Here is a 13,204-nt window from a genome sequence, read left to right as displayed (position 1 = left end):
GATTGCTACCAGTGCCACGTGCTAGTCAGAGTAGAAATAGAAGGATATTTCAGATGAATACGTGGCTAGAGGAATGGTGTGAGGGGGAGGGATTCAAATTCCTGGGACATTGGAACCGGTTCTGGGGGAGGTGGGACCAGTTCAAACCAGACGGTTTGCACCTGGGCAGGGCCAGGACCGATGTCCTAGGGGGAGTGTTTGATAGTTCTCTGGGGGAGGGTTTAAACTAAAATGGCAGGGGGTTGGGAACCTGAGCAGGGGGACAGAGGAAAGGGAAACAAGGATAAAAGCAAAAGATAGGAAGGAGAAAAACAAAAGTGGCAGTCAAAGTGGAAGTTAAATCAAACATGGCCACAGTAAATAATAATTCTAATAGGTCTAAGAGCGTTAAAAAAACAAGCCTGAAGGCTTTGTGTCTTAATGCGAGGAGCATTCGTAATAAGGTGGATGAATTAGCTGCGCAAATAGAGGTAAACGATTATGATTTGATTGGGATTACGGAAACATGACTCCAGGGTGGCCAAGGCTGGGAACTCAACATCCAGGGGTATTCAATATTCAAGAAAGATAGGCAAAAAGGAAAAGGGAGGTGGGGTAGCACTGCTGGTTAAAGAGGGGATTAACACAATTGTAAGGAAGGATATTAGCTCTGATGATGTGAAATCTGTATGGGTAGAACTGAGAAATACCAAGGGACAGAAAACATTAGTGGGAGTGGTATATAGACCTCCAAACAGTAATGCGGAGGGTGGGGATGGCATTAAAAGGGAAATTAGAGAAACGTGCAATAAGGGCACAGCAGTCATCATGGGTGACTTTAATCTACATATAAATTGGGCTAACCAAATTAGTAACAATATTGTGGAGGAGGAATTCCTGGAGTGTTTATGGGATGGTTTCCTGGACCAATATGTCGAGGAACCAACCAGAGATCAGGCCATCTTAGACTGGGTATTATGTAATGAGAAAGGATTAATTAACAATCTTGTTGTACGAGGCCCCTTGGGTCGGAGCGATCATAATATGATCGAATTCTTCATTAAGATGGAGAATGAAGTTGTTGACTCAGAGACTAGGGTCCTGAATTTAAATAAAGGAAACTACGATGGTCGGAGGCGCGAGTTGGGTAGGATTGATTGGGGAATGTCACTCAAAGGGTTGACGGTGGATAGGCAATGGCAAACATTCAAAGATCGCATGGATGAATGACAGAATTTGTCCAACCCAGTTTGGCATAAAAATAAAACAAAAAAGGTGATTCAACCGTGGCTAACAAGGGAAATTAGGGATAGCATAAGATCCAAGGAGGGGACATATAAATTGGCCAGAAAGAGCAGTAAACCTGAGGATTGGGAGCAGTTTAGGATTCAACAAAGTAGGACAAAGGGATTAATTAAGAAAGGGAAAATAGAATATGAGAGTAAGCTTTCAGGGAACATAAAAACTGACTGTAAAAGCTTTTATAGGTATGTGAAGTGAAAAAGATTGGTGAAGTCAAGCGTAGGTCCCTTGCAGTCAGAATCAGGGGAATTTATAATGGGGAACAAAGAAATGGCAGACCAATTAAATATATATTTTGGTTCTGTCTTCACAAAGGAGGACACAAATAACCTCCCAGAGATGTCGGGGAACATAGGGTCTGATGAAAGGGAGGAACTGAAAGAAATCAGTATTTGTAGGGAAATGGTGTTAAGGAAATTGATGGGATTGAAGGCCGATAAATCCCCAGGGCCTGATAATCTATATCCTAGGGTACTTAAGGAAGTGGCCCTAGAAATAGTCGATGCATTGCTGGTCATTTTCCAACATTCGATGGAATCTGGAACAGTACCCATGGATTGGAGGGTAGCTAATGTTACCCCACTATTCAAAAAAGGTGGTAGAGAGAAAACGGGGAATTACAGACCGGTAAGCCTGACATCGGTAGTGGGGAAAATGCTAGAGTCCATTATAAAAGATGTAATAGCAGAGCACTTGGAAAACAGTGACAGGATCGGACAAAGTCAACATGGATTTACAAAGGGTAAATCGTGCTTGACTAGTCTACTGGAATTTTTTGAGGATGTAACTGGTAAAATAGATAAGGGAGAACCAGTGGATGTGGTGTATTTGAACTTTCAGAAGGCTTTCGATAAGGTCCCGCATAAGAGATTAGCGTGTAAAGTTAAAGCACATGGGATTGGGGGCAAGGTACTGACTTGGATAGAGAACTGGTTGGCAGACAGGAAGCAAAGAGTTGGAATAAATGGGTCTTTTTCCGAGTGGCAGGCAGTGACTAGTGGGGTACCGCAGGGATTGGTCCTTGGACCCCAGCTATTCACAATATATATTAATGATCTAGACAAGGGAACTAGATGTAATATCTTCAAATTTGCAGACAACACAAAGCTGGGTGGGCGTGTGTGCTGTGAGGAGGATGCCGAGAAACTCCAGGATGATTTGGACAGGTTGGGTGATTGGGCAGAAGCATGGCAGATGCAATATAATGTGGATAAATGCAAGGTTATCCACTTTGGTGTCAAAAACAGGAAGGCAGATTATTATCTGAATGGCAATAGATTGGGAGAAGGGGAAGTGCAACGAGACCTGGGTGTTCTTGTGCACCAGTCGCTGAAGGTAGGTGGTTAAGAAGGCAAATGGTATGTTGGTTCGTAGCGAGAGGGTTTGAGTACAGGAACAAGGATGTCTTGCTGCAGTTGTACAGGGCCTTGGTGAGACCACACCTTGAGTATTGTGTGCAGTTTTGGTCGCCTTATCTGAGGAAGGATGGTCTTGCCATGGAGGGACTGCAGTGAAGATTCACCAGGCTGATACCTGGGATGGCAGGAATGACGTATGAAGAGAGATTGGGACGATTGGGCTTATACTCGCTGGAGTTTAGAAGAATGAGAGGGGATCTCATTGAAACTTATAAAATTCTAACAGGACTAGACAGACTAGATGCAGGAAGGATGTTCCCGATGGTGGGGAGTCCAGAACCAGGGGTCACAGTCTAAGAATAAGGGGTAAGCCATTTAGGACAGAGATGAGGAGGAATTTCTTCACCCAGAGAGTGGTGAACCTGTGGAATTCACTACCACAGAAGGCAGTGGAGGACAATTCATTAAATATATTCAAGAAGGAGTTGGATATATTTCTTAAGGCTAAAGGGATATGGGGAGAAAGCAGGGACAGGGTACTGAATTTGGATGATCAGCCATGATCGCATTGAATGGCGGAGCAGGCTCGAGGGGCCGAATGGCCTACTCCTGCTCCTATCTTCCATGTTTCTATGTCCCCATATCCCTTGATTCCCTTAATATTGAAAAATCTAACGATCTCTGTCTTGAATATACTCAACAACTGAGCCTCCACAGGCCTCTGGGGCAGAGAATTCCAAAGATTCACCACCCTCTGAGTGAAGAAATTTCTCCTCATCTCAGTCCTAAATGGCCGACCCCTTATTCTGAGACTGTGACCCCTGGTTCTAGACTCCCCAGCCAGGGGAAACATCCTCCCTGCATCTACCCTGTCAAGCCCTGTAAGAATGTTGTATGTTTCAATGAGATCACCTCTCATTCTTCTAAACTCTAGAGAATATAGGCCTAGTCTACTCAATCTCTCCTCACAGGACAATCCCCCCATCCCAGGAATCAGTCTGGTGAACCTTCGTTGCACTCCCTCTATGGCAAGTATATCCTTCCTTAGGTAAGGAGACCAAAACTGTACACAATACTCCAGGTGTGGTCTCACCAGGGCCCTATATAATTGCAGTAAGACGTCTTTACTCTTATACTCAAATCCTCCTGTAATAAAGGAGCGTCTTAAAGGAGGAGAGAGAGGTAGAGAGGCGGAGAGGTTTAGGGAGGGAATTCCAGAGCTTAGGGCCCAGGCAACAGAAGGCACGGCCACCAATGGTGGAGCGATTATAATCAGGGATGCTCAAGAGGGCAGAATTGGAGGAGCGCAGAGATCTCGGGGGGTTGTGGGGCTGGAGGAGATTACAGAGATAGGGAGGGGCGAGGGCCATGGAGGGATTTGAAAACGAGGATGAGAATTTTGAAATCAAGGCGCTGCTTAATCGGGAGCCAATGTAGGTCAGCGAGCACAGGGGTGATGGGTGAACGGGACTTGGTGCGAGTTAGGACATGGGCAGACGAGTTTTGGATGACCTCAAGTTTACGTAGGGTAGAAAGTGGGAGGCCGGCCAGGAGTGCGTTGGAATAGTCAAGTCTAGAGGTAACAAAGGCATGGATGAGGGTTTCAGCAGCGGATGAGCTGAGGCAAAGGCGGAGGCGGGCGATGTTACAGAGGTGGAAATAGGCGGTCTTTGTTATGCTGCGGATATGTGGTCGGAAGCTCATTTCAGGGTCCAATATGACACCAAGGGTTGCGAACAGTGTGGTTCAGTCTCAGACAGATGTTAGGGAGAGGGATGGAGTCGGTGGCTAGGGAACGGAGTTTGTGTCAGGGACCGAAAACAATGGCTTCGGTCTTCCCAATATTTAAATTGGAGAAAATTTCTGCTCATCCAGAACTGGATGTCGGACAAGCAGTCTGACAATTTAGAGACCGTGGAGGGGTCGAGGGAAGTGGTAGTGAGGTAGAGCTTGGTGGCGTCAGCGTACATGTGGAGACTGACGCTGTGTTTTCGGATGATGTCGCCAAGGGGCAACATGTAGATGAGAAATAGGAGGGGGCCAAGGATAGATCCTTGGGGGACACCAGAGGTAACGATGCGGGAGCGGGAAGAGAAGCCGTAGCAGGTGGTTCTCGGGCTGCGATGAGATAGATAAGAATGGAACCAGGCGAGTGCAGTCCCACCCAGCTGGACGACGGTGGAGAGGCGTTGGAGAAGGATGGAGTGGTCAACCGTGTCAAAGGCCGCAGACAAGTCAAGAAGGACGAGGAGGGACAGTTTACCTTTGTCACAGTCACAAAGGATGTCATTTGTGACTTTGAGGAGAGCCGTTTCAGTACTGTGGCGGGGCGGAAACATGGAATTGTGGGAAAGATGGGCACGGACTTGGGAGGCGACAACACGTTCAAGGACTTTGGAAAGGGAGGTTGGAGATGGGGCGGTAGTTTGCAAGGACGGAGGGGTCAAGGGTTGGGTTTTTTTTTTTTTTTTGAGAGGGGTGATGACGGCAGATTTGAGAGGGGGACAGTACCTGAAGAGAGAGAGAACCGTAAACAATATCAGATAACATGGGGAGTCAGAAAAGGAAGTTGGGTGGTCAGCAGTTTGGTGGGAATAGGGTCGAGGGAGCAGGAAGTGGTTCTCGTGGACAAGATGAGCGCGGAGAGGTCATGAGCAGCAGGAGACAGAGAGTAGGGATAATGGGTGTCATAAATCTCATCATCGAGAAACTACCTGTGAAATAACACTGGACGGCCAGCTGGTGGCGCCGTCCAAGGAGTATAAATACTCGGGCGCAGCTTGTCCAGGGACATTTTGTAAGAAAGGGAACTAGTGAAGTACAGCTAGACCTCCATGTTCTGAAACAAGTTGATTAAAGCCTTGCTTTATACTCAAGCCAAGTGTGTAGTGAGTTTTATTACGTCAATGGGTAGGATCTCAAATTGCCAATAACAGAAAACGTTGGAAAAACTCAGCAGGCCAGGCAGCATCCGTGGAGAGAGAGAAATGGAGTTAACGTTTCAGGTCGAAGACCCTTCGTCAGAACTGGAAAAAAAAAAAGCAGAAAAAGGGATAGATTTTAAAGCAAGTGGGGGCTGGGAAAAGGGGGAGGGGCTGAAAGAACAAAAGGGAAGGTCAGAGATAGGATAGAAAGCAGGAGAGACGAAGAGACATTGGCCCAGAAATTCGGGTCTCCACGGGTGAGCACGCGCAGGGTACTCACCCGTAGGCCCAATGGAAGTGCCGGTTTCGTGCATGCACTGCGCATGCGCGGAAAACCGGAACTTCCGTTCCCCTGAAAGAAGGGGTTGAGAGGTGGAGCGCGTGCGCCGGAGAGGCGGCGCATGCGCATCGAACTTACGTTTTTTTTTGCAGGTTTCTCCGGGAGGGTAAGTCTCCAGCAGTTACACTTTTAAAAAGCAGGCGCAGGGCCTGCTTTTAACAAGGTAAGTGGTGAATTAATTAAAATTAAAACATTTTTTCCCATAGCTTTATTATTTTTAAATACTTTAAAGAAAGGTAAGTTTATTTTTAGCCCTGTTAGAAAATGTAATTAATTTTTTCAAAAATGTAAATTATTGTTTAAAATAGTTATTTCATGTAATTTATAGTTATTTTTTTTTTAAATTTATTTGAAGTTTTAGTGATGTTTTGGGGCTTATATTATTTATAGGTTTGACAGCTCTTCCTGTCAAACTTATGAATGAAGCATTCCCTGCTACCATTGGCTCTCCATGGCCCACGTGATCCCAGGGGACGCTTCGAGCTAACTGCGCCCCCGGGATACACAAGCACTGTGCGCCGGCAGCTGGAGGAGGCCCAGGATCGGAATCCCACACGGGCCCACAGCTCAACGGTCGGCGCGCTAGGTAAGCGCAGGTCGGGGGGGCTTGCACCCGCAGGAAGCCCCCGACCTGAATTTCTGCGCCATTAAGAGATATTCAAGGAACGAAGGATGGCTCTAGATGAAGTGTGAATGGCCCTGGCCGAATGACGGACAGCCGCCCTGTGGGAGGGAAGAAACAAGCCCAGACAAAAGTGTGCATTAAAAAAAAAATGTGATAGGGGCCGAGGTTATCATCTGAAATTGTTGAACTCTATGTTGAGTCCAGAGGGCTGTAGAGTGCCTAATCGAAAGATGAAATGTAGAAACATAGAAGATAGGAGCAGGAGTCGGCCATTCGGCCCCTCGAGCCCGCTCCGCCATTCAATGAGATCATGGCTGATCATCCAAATTCAGTACCCTGTCCCTGCCTTCTCCCCATATCCCTTGATCCCTTTAGCCTTAAGAAATATATCCAACACCTTCTTGAATATATTTAATGAATTGGCCTCAACTACCTTCTGTGGTAGAGAATTCCACAGGTTCACCACTCTCTGGGTGAAGAAATTCCTCCTCATCTCAGTCCTAAATGGCTTACCCCTTATCCTTAGACTGTGACCCCTGGTTCTGGACTCCCCGACCATCGGGAACATCCTTCCTGCATCTAGTCTGTCTAGTCCTGTTAGAATTTTATAAGTTTCAATGCGATCCCCTCTCATTCTTCTAAACTCCAGCGAGTATAAGCCCAATCGACCCAATCTCTCCTCATACGTCGTTCCTGCCATCCCAGGTTTCAGTCTGGTGAATCTTCGCTGCACTCCCTCCATGGCAAGAACATCCTTCCTCAGATAAGGCGACCAAAACTGCACACAATACTCAAGGTGTGGTCTCACCAAGGCCCTGTACAACTGCAGCAAGACATCCTTGCTCCTGTACTCGAATCCTCTCGCTATGAAGGCCAACATACCATTTGCCTTCTTAACCGCCTGCTGCACCTGCATGCTTACCTTCAGCGACTGGTGCACAAGGACACCCAGGTCTCGTTGCACTTCCCCTTCTCCCAATCTATTGCCATTCAGATAATAATCTGCCTTCCTGTGGTGCTGTTCCTCAAGCTTAGGCCAATTCATTAAGTATATTCAAGAAGGAGTTGGATATATTTCTTAAGGCTAAAGGGATCAAGGGATATGGGGAGAAAGCAGGGACAGGGTACTGAATTTGGATGATCAGCCATGATCTCATTGAATGGCGGAGCAGGCTCGAGGGGCCGAATGGCCTACTCCTGCTCCTATCTTCTATGTTTCTATGTTTCTTATGCTGAGCTTCTGTGGAACAGTGCAAGAGGCCGAGGACAGTGAGGTCCAAGTGGGAATGGGGCGGTGAATTAAAGGGACAGGCCACCGGGAGCTCGGGGTCCCCCCTTACGGACTGAAGGGAGGTGTTCCGCAAAGCGGCCAACCAATCTGCGTTTGGTCTCCCCAGTGTAGAGGAGACCACGTCGTGAGCAGCGATCAAACTGGCTAGGATGTGACTAGTGGCGTCCCGCGGGGATCTGTGCTGGGGCCTCAACTATTCACGGTATTTATTAACAACTGAGATAATGGCATAGAAAGTCATAAATCTAGATTTGCGATGGCACAAAGATAGGCGGCATTGTAGATGGAAGCATAAAATTACAAAGGGGATATCGAGAGATTAAGTGAATGGGCAAAACTGTGGCAAATGGATATCATGGTAAGCAAATTTGAGGTCATCCACTTTGGGCCTGAAAAGGATAGAACAGGGTACTTTCTAAATGGTGAAAGGTTATAAACAGTGGAGGTCCAGAGACTTGGGGGTTCCAGGTACATCGATCATTAAAATGTCATGAACAGGTACAGAAAGTAATCAAAAAGGCCAATGGAATGCTGGCCTTTATAGCTAGAGGACTAGAGGGTAGAAGTTATGCTGCAGCGATAGAAAACCCTGGTTAGACCACACCTGGAGCACTGGGAGCAGTTCTGGGCAGCACACCTTAGGAAGGGTATATTGGCCTTGGAGGGAGTGCAGCGTAGGTTTACCAGAATGAGACCCGGACTCCAAGGGTTAAGTTACGAGGAGAGATTTCACAAACTAGGGTTGTATTCCCTGGAATCTAGAAGGTTAAGGGGTTGATCTGATCGAAGTTTTCAAGATATTAAGGGGAACTGATAGGGTAGAGAGAGAGACACTATTTCCGCTGGTTGGGGAGTCTAGGACGAGGGGGCAGAGTCTAAAAATTAGAGCCAGACCTTTCAGGAGAGAAGTTAGGAAACACTTCTACACACAAAGGGTGGGAGAAGTTTGGAACTCTCTTCTGCAAACGGCAATCGATGCTGGGGGTCAATTGTTAATTTTAAATCGGCGATTGATAGATTTTTTTTTGTGAACCAAAGGAGTTAAGGGAGATGGGGGCCAGAGGGTGGGTTAGATGGAGTTGGGACGACCTCTCGTTGGATCTGCGGGCTCAAGGGGGGGGGGGGAGGCGGGGGGGAGCGGCTGAACGGCCTCCTCCTGCTCCACTCGGTCGCAGATCGACCAAGACCTCTCCTTGTGCACCACTCGCTGAAGGTGAGCATGCAGGTGCAGCAGGCGGTTAAGAAGGCAAATGGTATGTTGGCTTTCGTAGCGAGAGGGTTTGAGTACAGGAGCAAGGATGTCTTGCTGCAGTTGTACAAGGCCTTGGTGAGACCACACCTTGAGTATTGTGTGCTGTATTGGTCGCCTTATCTGAGGAAGGATGTTCTTGCCATGGAGGGAGTGCAGCGAAGATTCACCAGACTGATACCTGGGATGGCAGGAATGACGTATGAGGAGAGATTGGGTCAATTGGGCTTACACTCGATGGAGTTTAGAAGAATGAGAGGGGATCCCATTGAAACTTATAAAATTTTAACAGGACTGGACAGACTAGATGCAGGAAGGATGTTCCCAATGGTCAGGGAGTCCAGAACCAGGGGTCACAGTCTAAGGATAAGGGGTAAGCCATTTAGGACTGAGATGAGGAGGAATTTCTTCACCCAGAGAGTGGTGAACCTGTGGAATTCTCTACCACAGAAGGCAGTAGAGGCCAATTCATTAAATATATTCAAGAAGGAGTTAGATATATTTCTTAAGGCTAAAGGGATCAAGGGATATGGGGAGAAGGCAGGGACAGGGGACTGAATTTGGATAATCAGCCATGATCTCATTGAATGGCGGAGCAGGCTCGAGGGGCCGAATGGCCTACTGCTGCTCCTATCTTCTACGTTTCTATGACACAGCAGGATCTGCGGGCTCAAGGGGAGGGGGGAGTGGAGCGGCCGAACGGCCTCCTCCTGCGTTCCTGGGTTCGAAACCGCGCGGCGGGCCAGTCCTCACCACGTGGACTGCCTCCAGCTCCTTCATCAGCTTGTCTTTGAGCGAGGCGGCTGTCAGCGTGGCCATTCCTGCGGAGAAAAGAGGAGCAAGCGTGAAGTTAGCAACCATTTTCTTTGGGGGGGAAGGAATGTGGACTTATGTTGAATTGTGACGCAAGTTTCAACAACAAAAAAAACTAAGCCTCATTGGCATTAAAAGTAAAAACATCAAAATGCAGCACACGTGCCTCAGTACATAGAAACATAGAAGATAGGAGCAGGAGTAGGCCATTCGGCCCCTCGAGCCTGCTCCGCCATTTAATGAGATCATGGCTGATCATCCAAATTCAGTACCCGGTCCCTGCCTTCTCCCCATATCCCTTGATCCCTTTAGCCTTAAGAAATATATCCAACTCCTTCTTGATTATATTTAATGAATTGGCCTCCACTGCCTTCTGTGGTAGAGAATTCCACAGGTTCACCACTCTCTGGGTGAAGAAATTCCTCCTCATCTCTGTCCTAAATGGCTTACCCCTTATCCTTAGACTGTGATCCCTGGTTCTGGACTCCCCGACCATTGGGAACATCCTTCCTGCATCTAGTCTGTCAAGTCCTGTTAGAATTTTATAAGTTTCAATGAGATCCCCTCTCATTCTTCTAAACTCCAGCGAGTATAAGCCCAATCGACCCAATCTCTCCTCATACGTCATTCCTGCCATCCCAGGTATCAGTCTGGTGAATCTTCGCTGCACTCCCTCCATGGCAAGAACATCCTTCCTCAGATAAGGCGACCAAAACTGCACACAGTACTCAAGGTGTGGTCTCACCAAGGCCCTGTACAACTGCAGCAAGACATCCTTGTTCTCGTACTCGAACCCTCTCAGTACGAAGGCCAACATACCATTTGCCTTCTTAACCGCCTGCTGCATCTGCATGCTTACCTTCAGCGACTGGTGCACAAGGACACCCAGGACTCGTTGCACTTCCCCTTCTCCCAATCTATTGCCGTGCAGATAATAATCTGCCTTCCTGTTTTTGCCACCAAAGTGGATAACCTCGCATTTATCCACATTATACTGCATCTGCCATGCATCTGCCCAATCACCCAACCTGTCCAAATCATCCTGGAGTTTCTCGGCATCCTCCTCACAGCACACACGCCCACCCAGCTTTTTGTCGTCTGCAAACTTGGAGATATTTACATCTAGTTCCCTCGTCTAGATCATTAATATATATTGTGAATAGCTAGGGTCCTAGGACCGATCCCTGCGGTACCCCACTCGTCACTGCCTGCCACTCGGAAAAAGACCCGTTTATTCCAACTCTTTGCTTTCTGTCTGCGAACCAGTTCTCTATCCAAGTCAGTACCTTGCCCTCAATCCCATGTGCTTTAACTTTACACACTAATCTCTTATGTGGGACCTTATCGAAAGCCTTCTGAAAGTCCAAATACACCACATCCACTGGTTCTCCCTTATCTATTTTACCAGTTACATCCTCAAAAAATTCCAGTAATTAGTCAAGCACGATCTACCCTTTGTAAATCCATGTTGACTTTGTCCGATCCGGTCACTGTTTTCCAAGTGCTCTGCTATTGGCCCAGAAATTCGTGTCGGGGGCTTCCCGCGGGTGCAAGCCCCCGACCTACACTTAGCTAGCGCGCCGGCAGTTGAGGCCTGGGCCTGTGTGGATTTCCTCTCTGTGGCCCGGTCCAGCTCCCGGCGCGCTGTGCTTGCGTGATCCAGCGGCGTACTTAGTGCGATGCGTCCGCTGGGATCACGTGAGCCACGGGCAACCAATCGGAGGAGGGAAAAGCCCATTCATGAGATTGACAGAAAGAACTGTCAAACTAATGAAAACTCCGGCCCCCAAAACAGTACTTACCCTTCAAATAAATATTTTAAAAAATCTCACTTTTTAAATAAACTATAAATAACATTAAATAACTATTTTAAACAATATTATGAAAAAACGGGGCTAAAAATACACTTACATTACTTTAAAGTATTTAAAAATAATAAACCTGTGGAAAAAAAATTCTAATTTTAATTAATTGACCACTTACCTTTTAAAATGAAGTCCGTACGCCTGATTTTTAAATGTGTAAAATGTAGAGGCCTTCACACACGGAAAAACCTGTAAAAAAAAAAGGAAGTTCAACGCGCACGCACAGACTCCCGCGCGCACGCGTTCGACCGCTGAATTCCCGCGCATGCGTAGTGCATGCAAGAAACCGGCACTTCCATCGGGTCCACGCAGGAGTACTCTGTGCTTACTCACGCGTTAGGACCCAAATTTCTGGGCCATTACATCTTTTATAATGGACTCTAGCATTTTCCCCACTACCGACGTCAGGCTTACCGGTCTGTAATTCCCCGTTTTCTCTCTACCACCTTTTTTGAACAGTGGGGTAACATTAGCTACCCTCCAATCCATGGGTACTGCTCCAGAGTCTATCGAATTCTGGAAGATGAGCAGCAATGCATCTACTATTTCTAGGGCCACTTCCTTAAGTACCCTAGGATATAGATTAATAATCATCTGCCTTCCTGTTTTTGCCACCAAAGTGGATAACCTCGCATTTATCCACATTATACTGCATCTGCCCAATCACCCAACCTGTCCAAATCATGCTGGAGTTTCTCGGCATCTTCCTCACAGCACACACGCCCACCCGGCTTGGTGTGGTCTGCAAACTTGACGTACGAGGAGAGATTGGGTCGATTGGGCTTGTACTCGCTGGAGTTTAGAAGAATGAGAGGGGATCTCATCAAAACTTATAAAATTCTAACAGGACCAGACAGACTAGATGCTGGAAAGATGTTCCCGATGGTCAGGGAGTCCAGAACCAGGGGTCACAGTCTAAGGATAAGGGGTAAGCCATTTAGGACAGAGATGAGGAGGAATTTCTTCACCCAGAGAGTGGTGAACCTGTGGAATTCTCTACCAAAGGCAATAGACGCCAATTCATTAAATATATTCAAGAAGGAGTTGGATATATTTCTTAAGGCTAAAGGGATCAAGGGATATGGGGAGAAGGCAGGGACAGGGTACTTAGTTTGGATGATCAGCTATGATCTCATTGAATGGCGGAGCGGGCTCGGGGGCCCGAATGGCCTACTCCTGCTCCTATCTTCTATGTTTCTGTATTACATCTAGTTCCCTCGTCTAGATCATTAATATACATTGTGAATAGCTGTGGTCCTAGCACCGATCCCTGCGGTACTCCACTAGTCACTGCCTGCTACTCGGAAAAAGAGCCGTTTATTCCAACTCTTTGCTTTCTGTCTGCCAACCCGTTCTCTATCCAAGTCGGTACCTTACCCCCAATCCCATGTGCTTTAACTTTACACGCTAATCTCTTATGTGGGACCTTATCGAAAGCCTTCTGAAAGTCCAAAATAC

The 13,204-nt window shown here is 47.1% G+C and overlaps 1 protein-coding gene across 3 annotated transcripts in view; it reads right to left on the bottom strand.

The window, feature by feature from the left end:
* The window catches only part of LOC147094587 (bolA-like protein 2), a 32,991-nt gene that overhangs the window by 19,586 nt on the left and 201 nt on the right, over window positions 1–13,204 (bottom strand). For 2 of the 3 annotated variants that reach the window (XM_085974418.1, XM_085974420.1), the window contains exons 2-3: window positions 11,865–11,935; window positions 9,822–9,889 (exon numbers count right to left, since the gene is read on the bottom strand). In XM_085974418.1, coding sequence (XP_085830544.1) covers window positions 9,822–9,887 — 66 coding nt within the window. In that variant the 5' untranslated portion in view covers window positions 9,888–9,889; window positions 11,865–11,935. The remainder of the gene's footprint in view (window positions 1–9,821; window positions 9,890–11,864; window positions 11,936–13,204) is intronic. The other variant, XM_085974419.1, reaches the window with a different exon arrangement.

The sequence above is a fragment of the Somniosus microcephalus genome, unplaced genomic scaffold (assembly GCF_052327205.1).
Source record: "Somniosus microcephalus isolate GS21.2 unplaced genomic scaffold, FLI_Smic_1.0 unresolved_chr1, whole genome shotgun sequence".
Lineage (NCBI taxonomy): Eukaryota > Metazoa > Chordata > Chondrichthyes > Squaliformes > Somniosidae > Somniosus > Somniosus microcephalus.
Note: the sequence above shows the minus strand (reverse complement) of the source record. Positions and strands in the feature narration are given on the sequence as shown.